The following is a 27293-nucleotide window of genomic DNA, read 5'->3' on the forward strand; positions in this document are numbered from 1 at the left end:
GGTCACTGTCTGTGCGGAGTCTGCACATCCTCCCCGTGTGTGCGTGGGTTTCCTACGGGTGCTCCGGTTTCTTCCCACAGTCTAAAGATGTGCAGGTTAGGTGGATTGGCTTTGATAAATTGCCCTTAGTGTCCAAAATTGCCCTTAGTATTGGGTGGGGTTACTGGGTTATGGGGATAGGGTGGAGGTGTTGACCTTAGGTAGGGTGCTCTTACCAAGAGCCGGTGCAGACGCGATGGGCCGAATGGCCTCCTTCTGCACTGTAAATTCTATGATAATCTATGATAATGGAGCTTCACTGTATATCAAAACCCGTTGTGTTCCAGCCCGGGGAGTGTTTGATGGGAACTGTGCAGATGGAGCTTTACTCATATGTAACATTGTGATGTTCCTGACCTGGGACTGTAAGTTTGGGAAGAGTGCAGAGGGAGCTTTGCATAGTATCTAACCCCGTGCTGTACCTGTCCTGGGAATGTTTGACGGGGACAGTGAAGAGGGAGATTTACTCTGTGTCTAACCCCGTGCTGTACCTGTCCTGGGGAGTGTTTGATGGGGACAGTGAAGAGGGAGATTTACTCTGTGTCTAACCCCGTGCTGTACCTGTCCTGGGAGTGTTTGATGGGGACAGTGTAGAGGGAGATTTACTCTGTGTCTAACCCCTTGCCGCACATCTTGTGGGAGTGTATGATGGGGGCACTGTTCACCTTAATTTACTCTGTAATTGAGGTTTGGAGATTTTTATGAGATGTCCTCTGACATTTGACTGATTTAGATTTTTACGTTATTTAGTTTTGCCAAAGAAATGTCCAGAAGTTTCCAAAGTGTTGTCTCTCTGCAAGAAAAACGTGACTCAGTCTTGTGAGGATGATGATGATTGTCGCGCTTATCAACAGTGTTGTGACATTGGATGTGGCAAGAAATGTCTCTACTCATTCACACAAGGTGAGCCCGGGTCTGAGAGAGTGACTGTGACAATAAACTGGGGGAAATAGGCAACAACCACATGGAGATAGATTCCGATAGACCCAAGACTGGTAGGGAGGAGTCCATTGGTCCCTAGACTGCAGAGGACAGACACTGATGGACACGAGACTGCAGTGGACAGATTGATAAACCCCAGTAGAGGGCAGAGGCACCTATTTCCATTGAACCCCTACAGTGCAGAAGGAGGCCATTCGGCCCATCGTGTTTGCAATGACTCTCCGAAAGAGCACTGTACATAAGCCCACACCCCACAGTAACCCAAAGCCAGAATCGATCCCAGCACCCTGGCAATGTGAGGCAGCAGTGCTAACCTCTGTTCCACTGTGCTGCCTCAGGCGTGACTATGAATGGCTTCACAGTTCAGTATGAAAGACGCTAGACTCATGACCCAGGGTGCCGGGGAAACTGGGACCATGAATCCAATGCCTATCAGAAACTCCGAAGCACTGAAAACACTGAGAGAATTCCCATGGGGAAACCTGCCCCACTAGTCCCTCCTGTGCAAACTGACCCTTGTACCCAATTGCTGTCCTTGTAGGTGACAAACCGGGAGAATGCTTCAGCCCCAGTCAACTGAGCTATGTGTGTAATTCGACCATGGGGAAGGCGTGTCGCAGTGAGAGTGACTGCGGCAAATTTCAGACGTGCTGCTTTACTCCTTGTGGGACCAGGTGTGTCTACAGCTTTTTCAGAGGAGGTGAGTCACGTGGCTGAGCTTCACTCCATGGTCTAACCGGTACTTTTTGTAGCCTGCCAGTGTTTGATGGGTTAGTGCAGAGGGAGCTTTTCTCTGTATCTAATGCCGTGCTGTACCTGTCCTGTGTGTGTTTGATGAGGACAGTTTAGAGGGAGCTTTGCTCTGTATCTAACCCCGTGCTGTACCCGTCCTGTGTGTGTTTGATGAGGACAGTTTAGAGGGAGCTTTACTCTGTATCTAACCCCGTGATGTACCTGTCCTGGGGATGTTTGATGAGGACAGTTTAGAGGGAGCTTTACTCTGTATCTAACCCCGTGATGTACCTGTCCTGGGAGTGTTTGATGGGGACAGTGTAGAGGGCGCTTTACTCTGTATCTAACCCCGTGATGAACCTGTCCTGGGAGTGTTTGATGGTGACAGTGTTGAGGAAACTTTACTCTGTGCACGATCTAATGGAAAAGTTTCAAAGTGTTTTTGTGTTGTGGGTTTTGCTGGCAATTCTGCCTTTGAATTTCTCCTATCTAAACACAGTTAATCACTTTTTTGGGGCCTGGGGTGTTTCCTACGGGTTTAGCCCACAAGTAGAATTATTTTCATCACTGTGGAGTTGAATCCACTGGTCAGACTGGCTCCTCCGAGATCGGGCCACCATTTTGAAATGTGCTTCGGTCCCGATGTGGGATTGTGGGTTCCCCACAACCCCGTGCCCACACTTCACACACCCCCTCAACTCTCCCTCATGCGCACAGCCTCTGTCAGTCCCTGACCATTGGCAGTGCCATCCTGGCACTCTGGCACTGCCACCCTAGTACCATGGGCATGCCCCTACCGGCTTGGTGGTGCCACCCAGACATCTTGGCAATGCCTGTGTGGCAGTTCCAATGTGCAAGCCTGGCAGTGCCAAGGTGAGAACATTCCAGCGGCAGGGCCAAGGTCCACGCTGCCTATTCCCTGACCACCCAGGGGCCTCCAATGGGCCGGGGAACCGCCCCCCCCCCCTCCCCCAGCTGCTGTGACGCCTGGTCCACGAATCAGCACCTGTGTGACAGCTCGCTGGGGAACCAATTAGATGATGGGAGGCTGTTAGATAGGGTGCTCTTCCCGTTAATGGGATGGAGATTGGCCCTAACTGGTAATTATTGGTTTCTCGGAGCCTGATCGGCACCTGGCACAGTTCCCGATTGCGGACCCCCCCACAATCTACCCGGCTCGCTTGGATTTGTGCCGGGCGTGATACGGCCGTTACATCGTGCCCTCTGTATCTGAACCCGTTGTATCTCGAACCTGAGAGTGCTTGATTGGGACAGGGAAGGGGAAGCTTCACTCAGCATCTAAACCCAGTACGATACTTTTCCTGGGAGTGTTTGATGGGGACAGAGTAGAGGGAGTTTTACTCTCTATCTACTCCCGCGCTGTACCTATCCTGGGAGTGTTTGATGGAGACAGTGTAGAGAGAACTTTTCTTTGTATCTAAACCCCATGGCGATACCTGTTTGACGGGGACAGTGTAGAGGGAGTTTTCCTCTTTATCAAACCCTATGCTGTACCTGTCCTGGGACTGTGTGATGCGACTGTGCAGAGGGAGCTTTACTCTGTGTCTCGGTGATGCTGGATTGTGCATGTCTCTCTCTCCCACATAGATGATGGGCAATGTCCTCGTCCAGAGTATCTGGCCCGCGTGTGTAACAGCACCTTCGGGAAGGTGTGTGAGTCGGATGGAGATTGCAATGGTTCCCAAAGTTGCTGTGATGCTGGCTGTCAGAAACGATGTGTCCCATCATCCTTTGGGAAATCCAATTGGGGAGGTTCCTGGTCCAAAACGAACAGATCATCAACAGGTCTGTACAAGTCTGCAGTGGGTCGCATCTGTATCTTTGTCTCTCACGATATCTCTCAACATCTATCCCTCTCTTTCTACGTCTGCCTCTGTCTCTCTCTCTGTTTATAATTCTCTCCGTCTCGGTCCATCTGTCTTTGTGTCTCTCTTTCTATCACTTTTTCGCTCTTTGTCAGTCTCTATCTGTCGCTCTGCCTCTTCCCTGTCCCTCTCTCTCTTCTCTCCCTCACCATCGTTCTCTCTTTCAATCCATTAGATTCTCTTTCTGATCCAGTCTCTCTCTCTCTCTCTCTCTCTCTCTCTCTCTCTCTCTCTCTCTCTCTCTCTCTCTCTCTCTCTCTCTCTCTCTCTCTCTCTCCAACCATCACTTTCTATTTTTGGTCCTGTCTCTCTTTCTGTCTCTCTCACACCGCCTCTCTCACTCTCCCTCTCACTCTCTCTATCGCTCTCTCTGTCTCTGCATTTCCCATTCTCTGTCCCACTTTCTTGCTGTGCCGTTCTTCTCTCTCTGTCTCTCAGTTCCTGTCTCTCTCTCTCTGTTTCTCTCCCTCCGTCTCTCCCTCTCTGTCTCTCTCTCTCCTTGTCAATCTGTCTCTCTCTCTCTCTCTCCCTCCTTGTCTCATTCTCCCTGTCTCTCCCATCCTGTCTGTCTTTCTCTTCCTGTGTCGTTCTACCCTGTGTATCTCTCCCTGTCTCTATTTCTTTGTCTGTCTTCCTCTCTCTGTCTCCCTCCCTCTCTGTCTCGCTCTCCGACTCGCTCTTTGTCTCTCTCTCTCCTTGTCTCTCTTCGTCTCTCTCCATCTCTCTTTCTGGCTCTCTGTCGCTCACTCTCCTTCTTTCTCTCCGGACCTCTCTTTGCCTCTCTCACACCATCTCTCCCCCTATCATTCTCTCTTTCTGTCCCACACTCTATCTCTCTATCTGCCTCTCTCTTTCTTTGTACTATCTCTGCCTCTTTCCCTTCTTCTCTCTCTCTCTTTCTCTCTCTGTCTTTCTCTCTCTCTCACCCTCTCTGACTCTCTGTCCCTCTCTCTATGTCTCTGTCTAACTCTTTGTCTCTCTCGCTTTGTCTCTCTATCCGTCGCTCTCTCTATGTCTGTCCCCATCTCAGCTGTCTCCAGCCTTAACCAATCTTATGGTTTCTTAGATTGGACTGCCAAGAAGTGTCCTGATGCATCCAGTCTGGATCGTGTGTGCAGGATGAACCACAGTCAGCCCTGTCAGGATGAGGAGGATTGTGGCAAGTGGATGCAGTGTTGCAAGACTCCCTGTGGCAGCAGATGTGTCCACTCCTTCATGGGACAGCAGCACAGTCCGAAATTCTCAGGTAAGAGCACATGGCCAACCGGACGCAGCAAAGTATCAACTGCGTCTCAACAAAGATGAATGAAAAGACAGTCCCAGCTGACTGGGACTGATAATGCAGAATGCTGATGTACTGAGATCCTCGCTCCCACCCAATTCTCATTTTTGTCTCTCCTTTCTCCAGATCTGACAGCAGGGGACTGTCCTGCCCCACACCGCCTGTCCACAATGTGTGAGCTGAGGTATGGGGAGCTGTGTGAAGATGACGACGATTGTTTTGCCTGGCAGACCTGCTGTAACACCACCTGTGGCAGACGGTGTGTCCATGTTTTCCACGGCAAGGGTAAGTAACCGATCGAGACATTCGCTCCCCTCCTAGATAATGCTCCATAGAGATGGAGGTCACGAGGGGCCCGGGAGAGCCAGTGGGGTGAGTGGGAAGCGACGTCCAGATTAGACACATCAAACTGAGCCATGTATCACTGTCCACTCTACAGGTGGTGACCGGAGATGCCCAGAATCTTCTCGACTGACTCACATCTGCACAATGAGCTTCAACACCCAGTGTCACAATGACAGCGACTGTGATGGTTGGCAGACTTGCTGCAATTCCAGCTGTGGAAACAGATGTGTCCCCAAGTTCCTGACCAGATGTAAGAAATCACTCAGCTTTCCTCTGTATTTACCCACACGCTGTCACTGTCCCGTCAGTCTTTGATGGAGTGTTTGAAATTTGTGTCTTCCAGCTATCCAGTGTCCTGCTTCCAGCCGATTGGACAACTTCTGTGAACTGAAGCTCGGAGATGTGTGTGAGAGTGACGCTGACTGCTTGGCCTGGTCCTCGTGCTGTGATGCCGAGTGTGGAAAGAGATGTGTTCCTCGCTTCTTCATGTCCCGTGAGTGGTTCAAAGGGTTTGAGGTGATCAGAGTCTGTTCATGGCGCTCTGAGTTCATCACAAGCTGGGAATGGAGTGTGCGAGTGTGCAAGTGGGAGTGTGCGTGTGTAGGAGTGTGCGTGTGTAGGAGTGTACGTGTGTAGGAGTGTGCATGTGTAGGAGTGTGCATGTGTAGGAGTGTGCAGAATTAACACTGAAATAATTCTTAAATAAAAGAAAATCTTTAACTTACTATGTAAACCTGCCACAAACTTCAATTGAGCAACCTAATCCAGATCAAATGCCACTTACAAATAAAGTTAACAAAACAGGTTACTTGCTTATCTGTGCAGACTTTTAAAGAGAGAGAGAAAGACCCTTTTCAGGAACAACCAAAAAATCCTTCTGTCTTCTCAGACTCAAATCCCATGACAAACCGCTGTTCCACTTAAAATATTATCGCAGACTTCAAACTCCAGTCAGATCTGGCTCCTCCAATTAATAACATTATCCGTAATCCATTAAGATGACCCAGTACCAGACTAGTTGGACTAAATACTGTCCCTCAAATTATCTGTATCCCATGGAACCAGCCAAAATATAAACACCATTCTATTAGACTTATCTGTGACCAACAAAGTGGTTTGAATAAATGATTCCCTCGCCTTATAATTTCTTAGTTACAGTTTTAGGAGACACACTGCTTGTAATTTAAACCAGTGTTCTTAATAATATTACTGCAAAAGACAGAAAATACAATGTATAGAAACATTTCTACATTCATCAGACTGGCGATGGAACCTGTTGCCGAGCTGTTTCACCCCTGACTCCAATTAAAGATGTGTGACTTCATTCATCATTAATGGGTTCCTGAAGGAAACCACTTTGTTTGGATTCTCCTGAGGGATCTCTCCATAATGGGTGACCTGAGCTCGACCATCGATTACAGACAATCTCTGTAATTCCTCATTTATGGAGGTCTCCAGAGAAGGAGGGTGGGATTCTCCGCCGGCGTGATTCTCCGATTTGCCGGTGCCCGGGGGTTTCCCGACGGCGTGGGGCTGCCCCACAATGGGAAACCCCGTTGACTGGGCGGCGTAACGGAGAATCCTGCGGGCGGGTCGAGGCTGAAAAGTGGCGTGTCGGGGCGGACAATCCAGCCCATTGTGACTCCACTCGGGCAGATCTGGCAAGTGAGGTTTTCCTGACTGATCACCGATTTCTGTGTTCCAGGGGATGATACCTGTCCAGCGCCCCACCGTCTCACCCCAATGTGTGATCTGAAACTCGGAGACCAGTGCAGCGGAGATGATGATTGCGACGCTTGGCAGACCTGTTGTGACACCAAATGTGGGAAAATCTGTATTACCAGCTTCATGGATGATGGTAAGCAAGGAAACGGCAGCGAGAGGGGATAAGGAAGAAAGTGAACGAGGAAGAGAGACGCAGAGATAGGTTGAAGCAGAATGAGAGAAATTGACACTAAGCAAACAAGAGAGAGTTCCAGTGACAGAGAGAGAGAGAGCGAGACACACTGACAAAGAGGAGAGAGAAACAGAAAATGTGAGGGTGAGACACAAGAATGCTGTGATCAAGACAAAATGAGACGTACTGATGAATAGAGTGTGAAACAGTGCAGCATTCCTTCGGTATGGTGCTCTGACTGTGTGATACACTCTCAGTATTGATCCTCAGACAGTGCAGTATTCCCTCCGTACTCTCTTTTGCTGTGTGTATCTCCCTCCACCTTTTTTTTTTTTTAAATAATATTTTATTGAAAATTTTTGGTCGACCAACACAGTACATTGTGCATCCTTTACACAACATTGTAACAATACCGATAATAATGACCTTTTTTAAATTTAAACAAAAACAACAACAAATAAATAAATATTAAATAACAAAAAATAAAAACTAGCCCTAATTGGCAACTGCCTTGTCTCAGGCCACACCCCCCCCATCCCCCCCCCATCCCCCCCATCCCTCCCCCCCCCCCAAGTCCTGGGCCGCTGCTGCTGCCTTCTTTGTTCTCCCCTATCTATCTTTCCGCAAGATATTCGACGAACGGTTGCCACCGCCTAGTAAACCCTTGAGCCGACCCCCTTAGGACGAACTTAATCCGCTCTAACTTTATGAACCCCGCCATATCATTTATCCAGGTCTCCACCCCCGGGGGCTTGGCTTCTTTCCACATTAGCAATATTCTGCGCTGGGCTACTAGGGACGCAAAGGCCAAAACATCGGCCTCTTTCGCCTCCTGCACTCCCGGCTCTTGTGCAACCCCAAATATAGCCAACCCCCAGCTTGGTTCGACCCGGACTCCTACTACTTTCGAAAGCACTTTGTCACCCCCATCCAAAACCCCTGTAGTGCCGGGCATGACCAAAACATATGGGTATGATTCGCTGGGCTTCTCGAGCACCTCGCACACCTATCCTCCACCCCAAAAAATTTACTGAGCCGTGTTCCAGTCATATGTGCCCTGTGTAATACCTTAAACTGAATCAGGCTTAGCCTGGCGCACGAGGACGACGAGTTTACCCTGTTTAGGGCATCTGCCCACATCCCCTCCTCAATCTCCTCCCCTAGCTCTTCTTCCCATTTCCCTTTTAGTTCGTCCATCATAGTCTCCCCTTCGTCTCTCATTTCCCTATATATATCCGACACCTTACCGTCCCCCACCCATTTCTTTGAGATGACTCTGTCCTGCACCTCTTGTGTCGGGAGCTGCGGGAATTCCCTCACCTGCTGCCTCGCAAAAGCCCTCAATTGCATGTACCTGAATGCATTCCCTTGGGGCAACCCATATTTCTCGGTCAGCGCTCCCAGACTCGCAAACTTCCCATCCACAAATAGATCTTTCAATTGCGTTATACCTGCTCTTTGCCACATTCCATATCCCCCATCCATTCCCCCCGGGGCAAACCTATGGTTGTTTCTTATCGGGGACCCCCCCAGTGCTCCGGTCTTTCCCCTATGTCGTCTCCACTGTCCCCAAATCTTCAGTGTAGCTACCGCCACCGGACTCGTGGTATAGTTCCTTGGTGAGAACGGCAATGGGGCTGTCACCATAGCCTGCAGGCTGGTCCCCCTACAGGACGCCCTCTCTAATCTCTTCCACGCCGCTCCTTCCTCCTCTCCCATCCACTTACTCACCATTGAAATATTAGCGGCCCAATAATACTCACTTAGGCTCGGTAGTGCCAGCCCCCCCCTATCCCTACTACGCTGTAAGAATCCCTTCCTCACTCTCGGAGTCTTCCCGGCCCAAACAAAACCCATGATACTCTTTTCTATCCTTTTGAAAAAAGCCTTCGTGATCACCACCGGGAGACACTGAAACACAAAAAGGAATCTCGGGAAGACCACCATCTTAACTGCCTGCACCCTCCCTGCCATTGACAATGCTACCATATCCCATCTCTTGAAATCTTCCTCCATCTGTTCCACCAACCGCGTCAAATTTAGCCTGTGCAATGTGCCCCAATTCTTAGCTATCTGGATCCCCAGGTAACGAAAGTCTCTTGTTACCTTCCTCAACGGTAGGTCTTCTATTTCTCTACTCTGCTCCCCTGGATGCACCACAAACAGCTCACTCTTTCCCATGTTCAATTTATACCCTGAAAAATCCCCAAACTCCCCAAGTATCCGCATTATTTCTGGCATCCCCTCCGCTGGATCCGCCACATATAGTAGCAGATCATCCGCATATAAAGATACCCGGTGTTCTTCTCCTCCCCTAAGTATTCCCCTCCATCCCTTGGAACCTCTCAGCGCTATCGCCAGGGGCTCAATCGCCAGTGCAAACAGTAATGGGGACAGAGGACATCCCTGCCTTGTCCCTCTATGGAGCCGAAAATATGCCGATCCCCGTCCATTCGTGACCACACTCGCCACTGGGGCCCTATACAATAGCTGCACCCATCTAACATACCCCTCTCCGAACCCAAATCTCCTCAACACCTCCCACAGATAATCCCACTCCACTCTATCAAATGCTTTCTCGGCATCCATCGCCACTACTATTTCCGTTTCACCCTCTGGTGGGGCCATCATCATTACCCCTAACAACCTCCGTATGTTCGTGTTCAGCTGTCTCCCCTTCACAAACCCAGTTTGGTCCTCATGAACCACCCCCGGGACACATTCCTCTATTCTCATTGCCATTACCTTGGCCAAGACCTTGGCATCTACATTGAGGAGGGAGATTGGTCTGTAGGACCCGCATTGTAGCGGATCCTTTTCCTTCTTTAAAAGAAGCGATATCGTTGCTTCTGACATAGTCGGGGGCAGTTGTCCCCTTTCCTTTGCCTCGTTGAAGGTCCTCGTCAGTAGCGGGGCGAGCAAGTCCAAATATTTTCTGTAAAATTCAACTGGGAATCCGTCCGGTCCCGGGGCCTTTCCCGTCTGCATGTTCCTAATTCCTTTCACCACTTCTTCTACCGTGATCTGTGCTCCCAATCCCATCCTTTCCTGCTCTTCCACCTTGGGAATTTCCAGCCGATCCAAAAACTCCATCATTCTCTCCCTCCCATCCGGGGGTTGAGCTTCATACAATTTTTTATAAAATGTCTTAAACACTTCATTCACTCTCTCCGCTCCCCGCTCCGTCTCTCCATCTTCGTCTCTCACCCCTCCTATTTCCCTCGCTGCTCCCCTTTTCCTCAATTGGTGTGCCAGCAATCTGCTCGCCTTCTCTCCATATTCATACTGTACACCCTGCGCCTTCCTCCATTGTGCCTCTGCAGTGCCTGTGGTCAGCAAGTCAAATTCCACATGCAGCCTTTGCCTTTCCCTATACAGTCCCTCCTCCGGTGCTTCCGCATACTGTCTGTCCACCCTCAAAAGTTCTTGCAACAACCGCTCCCGTTCCTTACTCTCCTGCTTCCCTTTATGTGTCCTTATTGATATCAGCTCCCCCCTAACCACCGCCTTCAACGCCTCCCAGACCACTCCCACCTGAACCTCCCCATTGTCATTGAGTTCCAAGTACTTTTCAATGCATCCCCTCACCCTTAAGCACACCCCCTCATCCGCCATTAGTCCCATATCCATTCTCCAGGGTGGACGCCCTCTTGTTTCCTCCCCTATCTCCAAGTCTACCCAGTGTGGGGCATGATCCGAAATGGCTATAGCCGTATATTCCGTTCCCCTCACCCTCGGGATCAATGCCCTACCCAACACAAAAAAGTCTATGCGTGAATAGACTTTATGAACATAGGAGAAAAACGAGAACTCCTTACTCCTAGGTCTACTGAATCTCCACGGGTCCACCCCTCCCATCTGCTCCATAAAATCCTTAAGCACCTTGGCTGCTGCCGGCCTCCTACCAGTCCTGGACTTCGACCTATCCAGCCTTGGTTCCAACACCGTGTTAAAGTCTCCCCCCATTATCAGCTTTCCGGTCTCTTGGTCTGGGATGCGTCCTAGCATTCGCCTCATAAAATTGGCATCGTCCCAATTCGGGGCATACACGTTTACCAACACCACCATCTCTCCCTGTAATTTGCCACTCACCATCACGTATCTGCCCCCGTTATCCGCCACTATAGTCTTTGCCTCGAACATTACCCGCTTCCCCACTAATATAGCCACCCCCCGTTTTTCGCATCCAGCCCCGAATGGAACACCTGCCCTACCCATCCTTTGCGCAACCTAACCTGATCTATCAGTTTCAGGTGCGTTTCCTGTAACATGACCACATCTGCTTTAAGTTTCTTAAGGTGTGCGAGTACTCGTGCCCTCTTTATCGGCCCGTTAAGCCCCCTCACGTTCCACGTGATCAGCCGAGTTGGGGGGCTTCCCACCCCCCCCCCCCCCCCCTTGCCGGTTAGCCATCATCTTTTTCCAGCTTCTCGCCCAGTTCCCACGCGGCTGTATTTCTCCCAGACGGTGCCCCCCCCGCCCATCCTTTCCCGCACCCACTCCCCCCTTTCCCCAGCAGCAGCAACCCAGTAATTCCCCCCTCCCCCCCCCCCCCCGCTAGACCCCCCGCTAGCGTAATTACTCCCCCCATGTTGCTCCCAGAAGTCAGCAAACTCTGGCTGACCTCGGCTTCCCCCTGTGATCACGGCTCGCCCCGTGCGGCGCCCCCTCCTTCCTGCTTCTCTATTCCCGCCATAATTATCATAGCGCGGGAACCAAGCCCGCGCCTCTCCCTCGGCCCCGCCTCCCATGGCCAACGCCCCATCTCCTCTCCCTCCCCACCTCCCCCCATCACCACCTGTGGGAGAAAGAAAAGTTACCATACCGCAGGATTAATCATACAATCCCTCTTCGCCCCCCCCCCCCACTCGTCCCACCACTTTGTCCAAACGTTCATTTTCGTAGTCCAATCATTCCAATTTTTCTTTTACAATAAAAGTCCACGCTTCATCCGCCGTCTCAAAGTAGTGGTGCCTCCCTTGATATGTGACCCACAGTCTTGCCGGTGCCAGCATTCCAAACTTTATCTTTTTTTTGTGAAGTACCGCTTTGGCCCGATTAAAGCTCGCCCTCCTTCTCGCCACCTCCGCACTCCAATCTTGATAGACGCGGATCACCGCGTTCTCCCATTTACTACACCGAGTTTTCTTCGCCCATCTAAGGACCATTTCTCTATCCTTAAAACGGAGAAATCTCACCACTATGGCTCTGGGAGCTTCTCCTGCTCTCGGTCCTCGCACCATAACTCGGTATGCTCCCTCCACCTCCAACGGACCCGTCGGGGCCTCCACTCCCATTAACGAGTGCAGCATCGTGCTCACATATGCCCCGACGTCCGCCCCCTCCACACCTTCAGGAAGGCCAAGAATCCTCAAGTTGTTCCTCCTTGCGTTATTTTCCAGTGCCTCCAACCTCTCCACAGATCGTTTCTGGTGTGCCTCCTGTATCTCCGACTTCACCACCAGGCCCTGTATGTCGTTTTCATTCTCTGCTGCTTTCGCCTTCACGACCCGAAGCTCCTGCTCCTGGGTCTTTTGTTCCTCTTTCAGCCCTTCAATCGCCTGTAATATCGGGGCCAACAACTCTTTCTTCATTTCCTTTTTTATCTCCTCCACGCAGCGTTTCAAAAACTCTTGTTGTTCAGGGCCCCATATGAAACTGCCACCTTCCGACGCCATCTTGGTTTCTGCTTGCCTTCCTTGCCGTTGTTCCAAAGGATCCGCTGCAATCCGGCCACTTTCCTCTCCTTTTTCCATCCGTGTCCAGGGGGAACACCCTTCTGGTTTACCGCACGGTGTTTTCAGCCGTTAAAATTGCCGTTGGGGCTCCTATCAAGAGCCCAAAAGTCCGTTTCACAGGGAGCTGCCGAAACGTGCGACTCAGCTGGTCATCGCCGCACCCGGAAGTCCCAATCTCCCTCCACCTTTAACTTACAACTTTTTCTCATGCAGATGAAGGAGATGAATGTCCTGACTCGCACCGAGCGAGGAGGATCTGTGCCAGCAACTCGAGTGAATCTTGTAATGATGATGAGGGCTGCAGTTCCTGGAAGCAGTGCTGTGATATCGGCTGTGGGAAGAAGTGTGTCTACTCCAGCTGGCACAGTAAGGACAATCCACAAAAAACTCAGTTCACAACACAATTTAACTTCGACTAACAAACAATACCAGAAGAGAGCCCCAGGATCTGTCCAAAGGAACAGGCCACAGGATACAGTCACCTGTGTACGACACAATACCAAGCTCCAGGACTCTGTGTGATTGGTCACATAAAACAGGACCTTGTGTCTAATTGCTCACAAATTCCAGGGTCCTGTGACTGATTGGCAACATGACCAGCGACTGTGTGTCTGATTGGTCACATAACCCAGGGCCCTGTGCCTGATTCACCACTTACCCCAGGGCCGTGCGTCTGATTGGCCACAAGATACGGAGGTAAGGTAAAAGTCACCATCATCCCAGATGGCCATAGGCTGCTTACTCCTTTGAGGGGGAGATCTGGCAGGTGGTGATTTAACCGGAGGACACCTCAGGTGGGGGGCAGGATTGAAAAGCCAGGCCTTCATGAGTAACCTGATCCAATACAGCAATTGAACCCGCACTGCTGGCCTTGCTTTGCATCATAAACCAGCTGTCCAGTGAACTGAGCTAAATCAGCCCCCTCATGGTACAGAGCACCGTGTGTGATAGGTCAGATAATCCAGGGACCTGTGTCTTGTTGGCCACATGGTACAGAATGCATCGTGTGATTGGTCACATAACCCAGGGCCTTATGTCTGATTGGTCACTTAACCCAGGATCCTGTGTGTGATTGGTCACTTAACCGTAAACCCCATGTCTGATTGGCCACATGATACAGAGAATTGGGTCTGATTGGTCACATGATCCAAGCTCCTCGGTCTTATCGGAAGTCTGATACAATGCCTTGTGTCTAATCGGCCATTTGACCCAGGGCATTTGTCTGATTGGTTGCATGATCCAGAGCCCCGTGTCTGATTGGTCACATGGTCACTCCCAGATAGGTTGGCCACTTGGGCAGAAACATGGCAAATGGAGTTTAATCCGGACAAATGTGAGGTAATGCATTTTGGTAGGTCTAACACACAGGGAGAATATACCGTAAATGGCAAAAAGCCTGAGGAATATAGAAAGTCAGAGAGATCTGGGCATGCAGCGCCACAGATTTTTGAAAGTGGCAACACAAGTGGACAAGTTAGTCAACAAAGCTCATTCCGTACGGAATGCTTGCCTTCATTGGATGGGGCATCGAGTATAAAAACTGACATGTCATGCTACAGTTGTATAGATCCTTGGTACGGTCGCACTTGGAATACTGCGCACATTTCTGGTCGCCTACTTCCAGAAGGATGTGGAGGCTTTGGAGAGGGTGCAGAGGAGGTTTACCAGGATATTGCCTGGTCGGGAGGGTGTTAGGTATGTGGAGAGGCTAAATAGACACTGACTGTTTTCACTAGAAAGACGGAGGTTGAGAGGTGACCTGATCAAGAGGTCTACAGGATTATGAGGAGCATGGATAGAGTGGATGGGCAGGCACTCTTTCCCAGGGTGGAGGAGTCATTCACCAGGGGGCATAGGTTTAAGTTCAATAGAGGAGATGTGCGAGGCAGGTTTTTTACGCAGAGGGTGGCGAGTACCTGGAACGTGTTGCCAGGGGAGGTTGTGGAAGCAGATACATTACCGGCGTTCAAAAGGCATTGTGGCAAACACATGTATAGGATGGGTATAGAGGGATACAGCACAAGGGAGTGCTGAAGGTTTTGGCAAAGTTTGGTATTATGATCGGTACAGGTTTGTAGGGCCGAAGGGCCTGTTCCTGTGCAGTATTGTTCTTTGTTCTTTGTCTGTGGCCTTGTGTCTGATTGGTGACATTATCCAGGGACCTGTGTCTGATTGGTCATATGGTCTGTTACCCAGTGTCTCATTGCTCACCTGATGAAATCTCCTGTATCTGGTCACATGCTCCAGCCCCTTCAACTGATTGGTCACATGTTATATTAGGCCAGAATTGTCCACTACCTCTCTCCACTTCACCCAAGGACACCCTCCATGGATATTGAGAATGGTTCACCCATAATCCTCTACTTGTTGTCCTGCACTTTCTCCAACATTTTCAGGCACACCTTAAGTTGCCTGGGTCCTGAATTCTGGAATTCCCTCCTTTTGCAAAAATATCGTTTTTTCATAAATTTAGGGTGCCCAATTATTTTTTTCCAATTAGGGGGCAATTTAGCGTGGCCAATCCTCCTAACCTGCACATCTTTGGGTTCTGGGGGCGAAACCCACGTAGACACTGGGAGAATGTGCAAACTCCACATAGATAGTGACCCAGGGCCGTGATTCGAACCTGGGTCCTCAGAGCTGTAGGCAGCAGTGCTAACCACTGTGCGGTGTGCCGCCCCTGAATTCCCTCCTTAACTGCCTCTGCAGCTCTCAACTCCTTTAACAAACTCCTTATAAAGTGAGTTCCTTGACTAAGCTTTAGGTCACCTCGCCCTAATATCTCCTCGATTGTCGACACAAAGAAAAGCTCGATTGAACCTGAGCGGACAGCACAGAAAGAGGCCATTCTGACCTTCATGTCTGTTCCAGGTCTTTGAAAGAATTGTCCAATTTGTCTCTCTCCTGCTCTTCAGTATCTCAAAGGCCTTGACATCCTTCCAAAAGTGGGCAGCAGAGATTTGAACACAACCTTCCAGCTCAGGCTGAAGCAGTGATTTATAAAATGGTTGAGGAGGAATCATTAGCTTTGTACTTTGTACCTGTGTTTATAAAGGGCCAGGATCCTGTGTGCTTTAATGATCTCTTTCTGTCTTCCTATAAAGAAGAGAGCGATCAGTGTCCAGCCAGCAGCTCACTGAGCAAAGTTTGCAGCTTGAAGCTCGGAGATGAATGTGAGGACGATGTGGACTGTGACCATTGGCAGATGTGCTGCGATGCTGGCTGTGGAAAGAGATGTGTCTTCAAGTTCTTCAAAGGAGGTGAGGAATTCCACAGAGTGGATAATGAGGAGTCATTACAGTGTGGGGGGAACTGAGAATTCATGACAGTGTGGGGAAAGTGTGGAGCCATTACAGTGTGGGGGGAGTGAGGGGTCATTGCAGTTTGGGGGAAGTCAGGAGTCATTGCAGTATGGGGGAGGTGAGAATGCATTACAGTGTCGGTGAGTGAGGATTGATTACAGTCTGGGGGGAGTGAGGCACCATTACAGTGTGGGAGAACTGAGGATTGATTACAGTGTGGGGGGGGAGTGAGGGGTCATTGCAGTTTGGAGCAAGTCAGGAGTCATTGCAGTATGGGGGAGGTGAGAATTCATTACAGTGTCGTTGAGTGAGGATTCATTACAGTGTAGGGGAGAGTGAGGGGCCATTGCAGTGTGGGGGAGATTGAGGAATCATTACTGTGTGGGGGGGGAGTGAGCAGTCGCTACAGAGTGGGGGGAGTGAGGAGTCGCAACAGTGTGGGGGTGCGTGAGGATTCATTACAGTTTGGGGGAGATTGAGGAATCATTACAGTGTGGGGCGACTGAGAATTCATTACAGTGTGGTGGGTTTGAGAATTTGTTTCAGTGTGGGGGGAGTGAGAATTCATCAGTGTGCCGAGAGTCAGGAGTCATTACAGAATGGAGGGGCTGAGAATTCATTACAGTGTGGGGCGACAGAGAATTCATTACAGTGTGGGGGGACTGGGGAGTCCTTACAGTGTAGAATGAGCCTTATTCTGTATCTAACCCCGTGCTGTACCTGTCCTGGGAGTGTTTGATGGGGACAGTGTAGAGGGAGCTTCACTCTGTATCTAACCCCGTGCTGTACCTGTCCTGGGTGTGTTTGATGGGGACAGTGTAGAGGGAGCTTCACTCTGTATCTAACCCCATGCTGTACCTGTTCTGGGAGTGTTTGACGGGGATAGTGTAGAGGGAGCTTTACTCTGTATCTAACCCCGTGCTGTACCTGTCCTGGGAGTGTATGATGGGGGCACTGTAGAGGGATGTTTTCTCTGCATGTAACCCTTTGTTGGAGCTTCCCTGGGAATATTTGAATGTTACAATTGAGATTCACTCCATATACCTTCTGTCCACCTGCAGAAAAGGAACCTGAGATTTGAGTAGATATTTGAACCAATCTGCTTGTTGTTTCCTTACAGAGAATGGCAGCTGCCCAGCTCCCAGCCGCCTGCGACCCATGTGTGATGTAAATTACGGAAAGGAATGTGAGGATAATGATGACTGTGATCTGTGGTTAACCTGCTGCGATGCTGGCTGTGGGAAAAGATGTGTCCATCGCGCTTCCAGACATGGTAAGAGGGACAAACTGTCCAGGCAGCCTGCAGACACCTCATGTTGAATAGTTCCAGTTTATACATAGGGGGAGGTGGTGACATAACGGTAACGTCGCTGCACTCTTAATCCAGAGACCCAGAAGAATGCTTGGGGAAAATAGGTTTTAATTCCTCCATGGCAACTGGTGGAATTTGAATCGAATTCATAAATCTGGAATCTAAAACTAATCTCAGTAAAGGTTACCATATAACTATCATTGATTATCATAAAAACACATCTGGTTCACTAACATCCTTCAGAGACGGACACCTGCCATACTTATCTCATCTGGCCTCCATGTGATCCAGAGCAATGTGGTTGAGTGTTCCCTGCCGTCTAAGCACTCAGTTGTATTGTAGAGAATTTCTCACCACCACCTTAGAGCAATTAGGGACGGGCAATTAATGCCGACAACCCATTCAAGAATAAATACTTCTTCAATTCCCAGCTGGAGCTGCTCAGTTCAGTTTCGATCCAGGGGCTTTCTCCACCATTCGATCAGATCATGGCTGATCTCATTGTGGCCTCAGCTTCACCCTCCTGTCTACCCCGCCCATACCCTTTGAGTCCCTTGTCAATGAAAACTCTATTTAACTCGACCTTGAATACATTCAATGACCCAGCCTGTGCTGCTTTCTGGAGAAGTAAATTCTACAGCCTCGCACCCCACGCAGTGAATGAAATTCTCCTCATCTCCAGTCGTCCAGTCACAGTCTTTCCCCATGAGGGGGCAACATCATCCCAGCATCCACCCTGACAGGCCCCATCAAGATCTTGTATTTTTCTGAATCTAATGGAGACAGACCCAAACTGCTCACCCTTTCTTCATAAGCTAATCCTCCCTCCATCCCAGGAATCAGTCAAGCCAGCCCTCTCTGAATGGCTCTGAATATAATTTAAGTAATTTCTTAAGTATGGAGACCAACACCATGCCCAGTGCTCCAGATGTGGTCTCATTGTTCCTGTACAACTGGAGCAAAACTTCACTCCTTTTAATTTGATTCCTCTGGAAATTAAAGACAATGTTCCATTGGTCTGGCTTTTCCTCAGATTTAGAATCATCATCCTTGTTTTCAAATCCCTCCTTGGAATGTTGCCCTCGCTCCCTGTCCCTGGAATCTCTAACATTCTTGGTATTTTAGTTGCTGATTTGCAAAACCTGCCTCTTATTGTGTTTTCGTTTTTAAAACAGGGAAGCGTGACAGGGATTGTCCAGAACCTTCCACGACGCAACACATCTGTGACAAGGGGGAGGCGGAGAAGTGTGAGAGAGACGATGATTGCACAGGCTGGAAGAAGTGTTGTCAAGTCGGAGACTGTGGGAAACGATGTGTCTACACCTTCCACAAGAAAGGTGAGAACAAGACCGGGAGGGTCTGTAAAAGAGTCGAGTTTGTGAGAGGGGAGACGGTGACTTAGAGGGGACAGGGTGAGTGAGAGAAGATGGAGTTTAGCAGGTCAGTGATAGTGTGAGAGTGGAGAGGGCACATGGAAAAGGGGAGATGGAATTTGGGAGAGGGGAGATGACGTGTGAAAGAGGGCAGATGATAGAGGAGAGAGGGCACGTGAGACAGGGGGGAGTGTCCCTGAGCAAGCAGAGAGAACTCGTGAGAGAGAAGGGAGGACGCATGAGTCAGGACAGTTGCATGAGAGTCAATATAAGGGGAAAAATGGTTGCTGTAGAGTGCAGAGAGGATTGTGACAGGGGTGAGAGGGTTGGTAATCTGTGCAATTCTCGATCCAGAGAGGCAGATTACGATCCCAGACCATATCCCAACAGTGACTGTGATACTGGAAAAAAACAATCGTTTATTTTATTTGGTGAGACTGTGAGGAAAGGATACATTGTTGCAGGGACGATTGTACAAAGAAATAGGGATTTGGTATTTTAAAACAAAACTATATTACTGTCAAAATATTATAATCTTTATCACCACACCCAAAAATAGTTCAAAATTACCCCCAAAACAACACTACTCAACACATTGAAATACAATATCCTTACTTGCTACCTTTATTCCCACTTAAACAACAAGAAAATAGACTATCCCAGCTCTCAATCCACCCTAAATACCAATTGGCCAGAAGGATACTTGCTTTCCAGTTATTCTTTGAGAAAGAGATCTCTGGGGCGATCTCTGGTTTTATCCACGCCAGCGGGACAGGCATTTTAGCGGCGGGACTTCGGCCCATTCGGGCCGGAGAATAGCGGGGGGGGCCCGCCAACCGGCGCGGCGCGATTCCCGCCCCCGCCGAATATCCGGTGGTGGAGAATTCGGCAACCGGCGGGGGCGGGATTCACGCCAGCACCCGGCGATTCTCCGACCCGGCGGGAGGTCGGAGAATCTCGCCCCTTGTCTTTCAAACCAATATTCTTTTAAAAACATGACTGCAGCAGTCTAACATTCGAACATACTGTGATGTTGGCTTTTATCCCTTCACCAAATACTTAGAATACAATACATCTGAAATGTATACATTCATCACAGCGAGAATTGCTCAGTTGTTGAGTATATGAATGACTGAGATGGATTGATGTTTGGACACTGAATGGAGTCAAGTGAAATATAGATCAGGCAGGATTATTGGGGTTAAGCTTTTCTTCCGTGATGAATCTTATTGAATGGCGGAGAAGATTGGAGGGGCCGAATGGCCTCTTCCTCCTCCTGTTCCTTATGTTGCGACCATTGTCTCTCTCCAGAACCAGTTCAATTTGACTCCCAAAATGTTCTTGTGTCTACAGAGGAGGTCTTTGAATGCCCAGCAGAATCACGACTCACTCCCACTTGTCAGATGAAACTGGGAAATCGATGTTCCAGCGATGATGATTGTGATATTTGGCAGAGATGTTGTGAGGCTGGATGTGGGAACAGATGTGTGATGAACCTCAACTTTCAAGGTAAGGAATATGGGCTGACCAAACCTCACCTGCCTGTCTCTGTTACCTTGAGATTTACTCTATGTAACCCTATGCTGTCATGTCCTGGGAGTCTTTGATGATGTTAAGACACCCTCGGCTAGTGCACGATCAATTAGAGCACTAGGCCCAATACTGCACTCACAGGCCTTCTGGAGAGAGAGAGCACTCACACAGGCATTCTGGAGAGATAGAGAGAGAGAGGGAGTGAGGGATAGAACTCACAACAGGATTTCTAGAGAGAGAGAGAGAGGGAGACAGTCGGCTGTTAGACTCGAAAAAGTAAACAAGGATCATGCATTGAATTCTGTTCATCGGCTTTTTACACTCTTTGCCCCATTGTACCGTACCTCCCATACTCCCATACCCCCACCATTCGGTATCCTTGTTTTCCACCAATAAGTATTTGATGACATTATCATCCTGAGTTTTTGGGAAGTCTCCTCGTGTGACTTTAGAATTGGTAACAGGTCATGCAGGAATTAGCTAGCCTGAGACACCTTCCAACAGAGGATGTATTAATGGCTGCCACCCCCTCTGTAACAGGCTGGCACCAGCAGCCTGTATTCCTGCCCTTATCACTTAGCTCACTATGAGGCTCCAGCCAGTTTCACAGCAGCCTTGAAAGCTGCACTCGGCCTTTTTACTTTTAAGATAACAGATGGTATCGGACCCATTCATATTTTTACAGAATACTCCTTTTGGCAACGTGATGTTACGACTTCAAAGACGATAGTGTTTCTAGTGCAATGTCTTTTTTGAGCTGAGTGTTACATGGCTGTCACGAGGCCTATGCTTCATGGCAGAGGTCACATGACTATGGCATGTAGTACCACCTCTACACGGTCCATTATGAACAAAACAAATGTCTCTGTCGCTGTGGAGTTTGCACATTCTCTCCGTGCCTGTGTAGGTTTCCTCCGGTGCTTCTGTTTCTTCCCACAGTCCAAAGATGTGCAGGGTAGGAGGATTGGCCACGCTAAATTGCCCCTTAGTGTCTAAAGATTAGCTGGGATAAAGGAGATAAGCCGGCGGAGTAGGCCTCTGTAGGGTGCTCTTTCAGTTGGTCGGTTCAGACTCGATGGGCCGAATGGCCTCCTTCGGCACTGTAGGGATTCTATGATTTTATAATACTGGTATAACAAAATTATAATACAAGTTATACTTGCGTTTATATAGTGTGAGTATAATACAAATACATGGCTACAATACAGAGTGAATACACAAGGTAAATGTGTAACAATAGTCACAGTTTATAATGTGACATTCTAAAGCAGTCCCATTATATTTCAGTGAATATAAAGTATTGGATAATAATGATCTAAAGAATTGTACCATTCCGAACTGCTCACATACTGTTCCAAAGTCTCATTAAAGTAACAGTTTGTTTGTATCCATTATAAGATAGGCAAGCATGCAATGGGCATCTGTGATTCTGTTCCTCCCCACCCCCCCCATCACACCTTAATGCACAATTATTTCAGTTATTGCAAGTGTTTAGGTATTCCGGATCTGAAGAGACTATCTTACAAGCTGATATCAGGCTCAGCCACCAAAAGAGGGAAATCTGTTTCTCTGTTAAGAGTCCGAGTAGCTCTCACGAAGGGAGGTTACATTTCTTTGTCTCAAACAGTTAGACAGGATTTCAGTTACTTTCTAATGCGCGATGTTCGGATACGTCTAAACGTATGTTCGGATACTCATGACTAAACACCCTACCTCTGTCGGTCGGGAATCCATGTAATTTAAGACTTCTTAAATGAATGTCTCGAATCTAAGAGAAGGATACATCTAAAGATCTCCAAATACAAATGGTGTCTACGTATTTCTGTGATGTTCAAAATGGAGTCAGTTCTGTTCTGACCAAATCCTTCACGGTTCACATCAGCCTTTCTGGAGAGAGATAGCCGAGTCTTGCCTCCATGCTGTCAAAATCAAAACTGAAACCTTGGGACTCTGAAAAGCATTCCAGTGGGACAGGGTCAAATCACCACCTGTGGCCGGGCAGAGCGCAGACATTTTGTTCAATTCATTGGCCACCAGACAATCAATCAATTAAAACTATACTGTCGCTGTCCTGGGAGTGTTTGATGTGGACTGTGTAGTGGTCGCTTTACTCTGTGTCTAGCCCATGCTGTATTTGTCCTCGGTGTGATTGATGGGACAGTGTAGAGGCTTCTTTATTCTATATCTAGCCCCGTGCTACAACTGTCCTGTACGTGTTTGATGTGGATAGTATAGAGGCATCTTTACTCTGTATTTAACCCTGTAATGTCCCTGTCCTGGGAGTGTTTGCTGGGGACAGTTCAGAGGCAGATTTACATAAGAAGATAAGAACTAGGAACAGGAGTAGGCCATCTGGCCCCTCGAGCCTGCTCCGCCATTCAACGAGATCTTGGCTGATCTTTGTGGACTCAGCTCCACTCTCCGGCCCGTACACCATATCCCCGAATCCCTTTTGTTCTTTGGAAAGGTATCTATCTTTTTCTTAAAAATGTTTAAAGAAGGAGCCTCAACTGCTTCACTGGGCAAGGAAATCCAAAGATTCTCAGCCCTTTGGGTGAAGAAGTTCCTCCTAATCTCGGTCCTAAATCTACTTCCCCTTATTTTGAGGCTATGCCCCCCTAGTTCTGCTTTCCCCGACCAGTGGAAACAACTTGTCCGCATCTATCCTATCAATTCCCTTCATAATTTTATATGTTTCAATAAGATCCCCCCGCATCCTTCTAAACTCCAATGAGTACAGTCCCAGTCTACTCAACCTCTCGTCATAATCTAATCCCCTCAACTCTGGGATCAACCTAGTGAATCTCCTCTGCACTCCCTCCAGTGCCAATATGTCCTTCCTCGGGTAAGGAGACCAAAACTGAACACAATACTCCAGATGTGGCCTCACCAAAACCTTATACAATTGCAGCATAACCTCCCGAGTCTTGAACTCCATCCCTCTAGCAATGAAAGACAAAACTCGATTAGCCTTCTTAATCACCTGTTGCACCTGCACACCAACTTTTTGCGACTCCTGCACCAGCACACCCAGGTCCCTCTGCACAGCAGCATGTTTTAACATCTTACCGTTTAAATAATGATCCATTCTGCTGTTATTCCTCCCAAAATGGATAGCCTCACACTTGGCAACATTGAATTCCATCTGCCAGACCCTAGCCCATTCACCTAACCTATCCAAATCCTTCTGCAGACTTCCGGTATCCTCTGCACTTTTTGCTTTACATTCTATCTAACCCTGTGCTGTACCTGTCCTTCGATTGTTTGATGGGGACACTGCAGAGAGAACTTTACTCTGTATCTAATCTTGTGCCGTACCTGTTATCGGAGTGTATGACGGGGACAGTGTGGAGGGAGCTTTGCTCTGTATCTAACCTCTTGCAGGACCTGTCTTGGGAATGTTTGATGGGGACAGTGTGGAGGGACATTTGCTCTGAAACTTACTTCATGCTGGAACTGCCCTGCGGGTGTTTGATGGGGACATTTCAAAGGGAGCTTTGGGGAAGAGGTTTAAGGTACGTGGGACAAGGTTAGAGGAGATGTACGAGGCAAGTTTTTTTACACAGAGGGTAGTGGGTGCCTGGAACTCACTGCCGGTGGAGGTGGTGGAAGCAGGGATGATAGTGACATTTAAGGAGCATCTTGACAAATACATGAATAGGATGGGAATAAAGGGATACGGACCCAGGAAGTGTAGAAGATTTTAGTTTAGACGGGCAGCATTTGTCGGCACGGGTTTGGAGGGCCAAAGGGCCTGTTCCTATTTGTTCTTTGTACCTGTCCTGAGAGTGTTTGTTGGGAACAGTCAAGACGGAGCTTTACTCTATCGAACCCCGTGCTGTGGTTGTGGGACATTGAGCATTGAATGGTGTCTGTTGGTCAGGAGTATCAGTGAGTGATGTCAATCTGTGTCTTCCCTACAGGTCACGGAGGGACATGTCCACATTCATCCAGACTGCATTACGTGTGCAAGATGAACTTCACTGCTCCCTGTGAGGATAATGATTCCTGTGGGCACTGGGCATCATGCTGTAAGACGGAGTGTGGGCCGAGATGTGTGCCAGAGTGCCTGGCAAAAAGTAAGTGCGCATGCAAGAGACGGAGAATGGTAACCTGGGTCGTCACATGGAACAAAATTAGTGGGGTATTGGTCAGCCTCAGTGCACTCATTGGAAGCTGCAGTGTCAGCCTAATAACTCCGTGATAGGAGGCTGTGTGGGAGGTGTGTCGGCCCAGTCAATGGAGGGTACGATTGGTTGGCCTTTGTTAAAAGAGGCTGAGGAGCAAAAGCATGGGCCCAATTGAAGTCTGATGTGTTAGAGAGCCCTTTACGTAGTCGAATGGTTCTCTGACTAACATCTAGGCAAATCAGAGTGTGAGTCACATATTCTCGGCTGTGTTGAAAAGGGCTGGGACTGTCAGACCGTGAGCACATTATCCAGGCCCACAATCCCTGCTTGTCATTAATGAGGGCAGAATGGAGGAAATGCTGGGGTACAGGGAAGGGTGTTGGCAGGGTGGGGTAGAACCAACTGGACTGCTCCTGTGGAGGGCTAGAATGAGCTCGATGGGCCAAGTGGCCTCCTGTGCTGGGACCATTCCATGATTCAGACAGAACTGGGCTTTAACCTCATGAGCTAATTGTAGGATCTTGTTGTGCGTGCGTTACCCATAACATCTCCCAGATTGTAACATTGCCACACTTTGAAGAAAAGTGAACCATTGACACAGAGCGTTTTGAAATGTCCCTGATGTGGGGAAAGACACAGGATCAATGTGAATTCCTCCTTTGCTCTTCAGAACCAACGGACCAGTGCCCCACTGAGGACAGACTTTCCATCTTCTGCCAGATGAGTACCGGAGATTCATGTGAAGACAACAAGGATTGTGATGCTTTCCACACTTGTTGTGATGCTGGCTGCGGCAAGAAATGTATCCCCAAGTGTTTCACAGGAGGTGAGAGAATCGTCCCCACCCACTGTACACTGACCCCTGTCCCGTCAACATAGGTTAGAGTATTGAGTGAATTAACCCGGGTTCCTGCTCCTGCTCCCTGTCCAATAATACCTGGCTTAGGGAGGGGTGAATCTTCCCGGTTTCCAGCTCCTGATCCCTGTCCAATAATACTTGTGGTAGGGAGGGGGTGAATCGTCCCGGGTTCCTGCTCCTGATCCCTGTCCAATAACACCTGGGTTAGGGAGGGGGTGAATCGTCCCGGGTTCCTGCTCCTGATCCCTGTCCAATAACACCTGGGTTAGGGAGGGGGTGAATCGTCCCGGGTTCCTGCTCCTGATCCCTGTCCAATAATACCTGGCTTAGGGAGGGGGTGAATCTTCCCGGTTTCCAGCTCCTGATCCCTGTCCAATAATACCTGTGGTAGGGAGGGGGTGAATCGTCCCGGGTTCCTGCTCCTGATCCCTGTCCAATAACACCTGGGTTAGGGAGGGGGTGAATCTTCCTGGGTTCCTGCTCCTGATCCCTATCCAATAACACCTGGGGCAGGAAGGGGGTGAATCTTCCCGGGTTCCTGCTCCTGATCCCTCTCCAGTGACCTCTCAATTAGGGAGGTTGAGTAAATCAGCCTGGGTTTCTGCTCCTGATTCCTGTCCAGAGGCCACTTGGTTATGGAGAGGAGAGAATAATCCCAGTTCCCGATCCCTGTCGAGTGACCCTTGTGTTAGGAAAGGGGTGAATGAGTCCAGGTTCCTGCTGCTGATTCCTGTCCAGTGACACATGGTTCAGGGGGATGGGGGGGTGCCGGGAAGTGGAATGGTGAATCATCCAGGGTTCCTGCTCCTGAATCCTGCCCAGTGTCCCCTGTGTTTGGGCGAGGTGTGAGTCAGGCCATGTCCCTGCACTAATTCCAGTCTAATGATCCCTGGTTTTGGGAGGGGGTGAATCATGCCGGATTCCTGCTCCTGCTCCCTGTCCATTGAGTCTCATGTGTGGTGTCAGATTGAACAATACGTATTTCTGCTTCCCACTGTGATGAATGTATGAAATTAATATATATATGATATGCGCTGATACAGTAATGATTTCGAGAGTCTGGGGTAGGGTCTATGTATATGTGCTGCAATGACATGTTTTAAGAGTCCTGAAAACAATAAAGACAGACACTGTGGCTGCAGAATGTGCAATTAAGATGTCATAAAAGTGTGATTTGTTACTTCAGGTCCTGCTTTTTTTCAACAAAGAAAAGACTAAAGGGTTTTTGTTATGATTTCTGGGCCGTAGATAATTTGATATAGTGTATATAAACTTTCGCAATTAAGTCATACAGTTTGAGTGTGATGTACCGTAATTACAACGAGACGAGAATGGTGGAACAATCGAGGCTTTATTGAACAGGATGTTGTGCCTCCTGTAGCTGGAACCAGAATAGCTGCAGCGCAGGAGAGGACACCCTTTTCTATACCGCCTGCTGGGCGGAGCCAGCAGGCAGGGATTTACCGTCGTACCTGTAACATACGGGCAGTCCTGTAATTCATACAATATAACACAACTGGTGGTTACAACATTCACCCCCTGATTAAAAAAAAGAATCTGGCGGGGGTGGCAGAAACATTACAAATTAAGTCTGTCGGGGGCTTTGGCTTTCCGCCGCGATCACCCCAGTCCTGGTGGTGATGTGGGCGCCGACCTGGTCACCTGCGACTCTGGGAGCGTGTTGTCCTCGTCTTCGTCACCCCTGAGTGGATCCAGTTGGAGGACGGATCCTGCTGGGGTGGGGGCTGCGGTGAGGTTCGCTGGAGGGAGGGTGAGTGGCGCAGGGGTGAATGAGGCAACCGGGGGGGGGGAGGAGCGGTGTCAGGTCAGGGGTCGTGGGTGGGGACCCAGCTGGTGCCAGGTCTCGGAGGGAGACTGTGTCTTGGCGCCCGTCGGGGTGTGCCACGTAGGCGTACTGCGCGC

The 27293-nt window shown here is 49.1% G+C and overlaps 2 protein-coding genes across 2 annotated transcripts in view; both read left to right on the forward strand.

Annotated features, from left to right (window-relative positions):
* LOC140392263 (uncharacterized) overlaps positions 1-7116 on the forward strand; it is a 206242-nt gene extending 199126 nt beyond the window's left edge. Inside the window, exons 110-117 of the mRNA XM_072477579.1 lie at positions 790-942; positions 1523-1681; positions 3322-3519; positions 4666-4845; positions 5008-5166; positions 5321-5476; positions 5570-5719; positions 6932-7116. Coding sequence (XP_072333680.1) covers positions 790-942; positions 1523-1681; positions 3322-3519; positions 4666-4845; positions 5008-5166; positions 5321-5476; positions 5570-5719; positions 6932-7116 — 1340 coding nt within the window. The remainder of the gene's footprint in view (positions 1-789; positions 943-1522; positions 1682-3321; positions 3520-4665; positions 4846-5007; positions 5167-5320; positions 5477-5569; positions 5720-6931) is intronic.
* Positions 7117-7299: 183 nt separating this feature from the next.
* LOC140392264 (uncharacterized) overlaps positions 7300-27293 on the forward strand; it is a 166779-nt gene continuing 146785 nt past the window's right edge. The window contains exons 1-8 of the mRNA XM_072477580.1: positions 7300-7306; positions 13075-13227; positions 15966-16121; positions 17284-17436; positions 18651-18812; positions 20202-20357; positions 24305-24460; positions 25182-25337. Coding sequence (XP_072333681.1) covers positions 7300-7306; positions 13075-13227; positions 15966-16121; positions 17284-17436; positions 18651-18812; positions 20202-20357; positions 24305-24460; positions 25182-25337 — 1099 coding nt within the window. The remainder of the gene's footprint in view (positions 7307-13074; positions 13228-15965; positions 16122-17283; positions 17437-18650; positions 18813-20201; positions 20358-24304; positions 24461-25181; positions 25338-27293) is intronic.

Source organism: Scyliorhinus torazame, chromosome 16 (assembly GCF_047496885.1).
Source record: "Scyliorhinus torazame isolate Kashiwa2021f chromosome 16, sScyTor2.1, whole genome shotgun sequence".
NCBI classification, from domain to species: domain Eukaryota; kingdom Metazoa; phylum Chordata; class Chondrichthyes; order Carcharhiniformes; family Scyliorhinidae; genus Scyliorhinus; species Scyliorhinus torazame.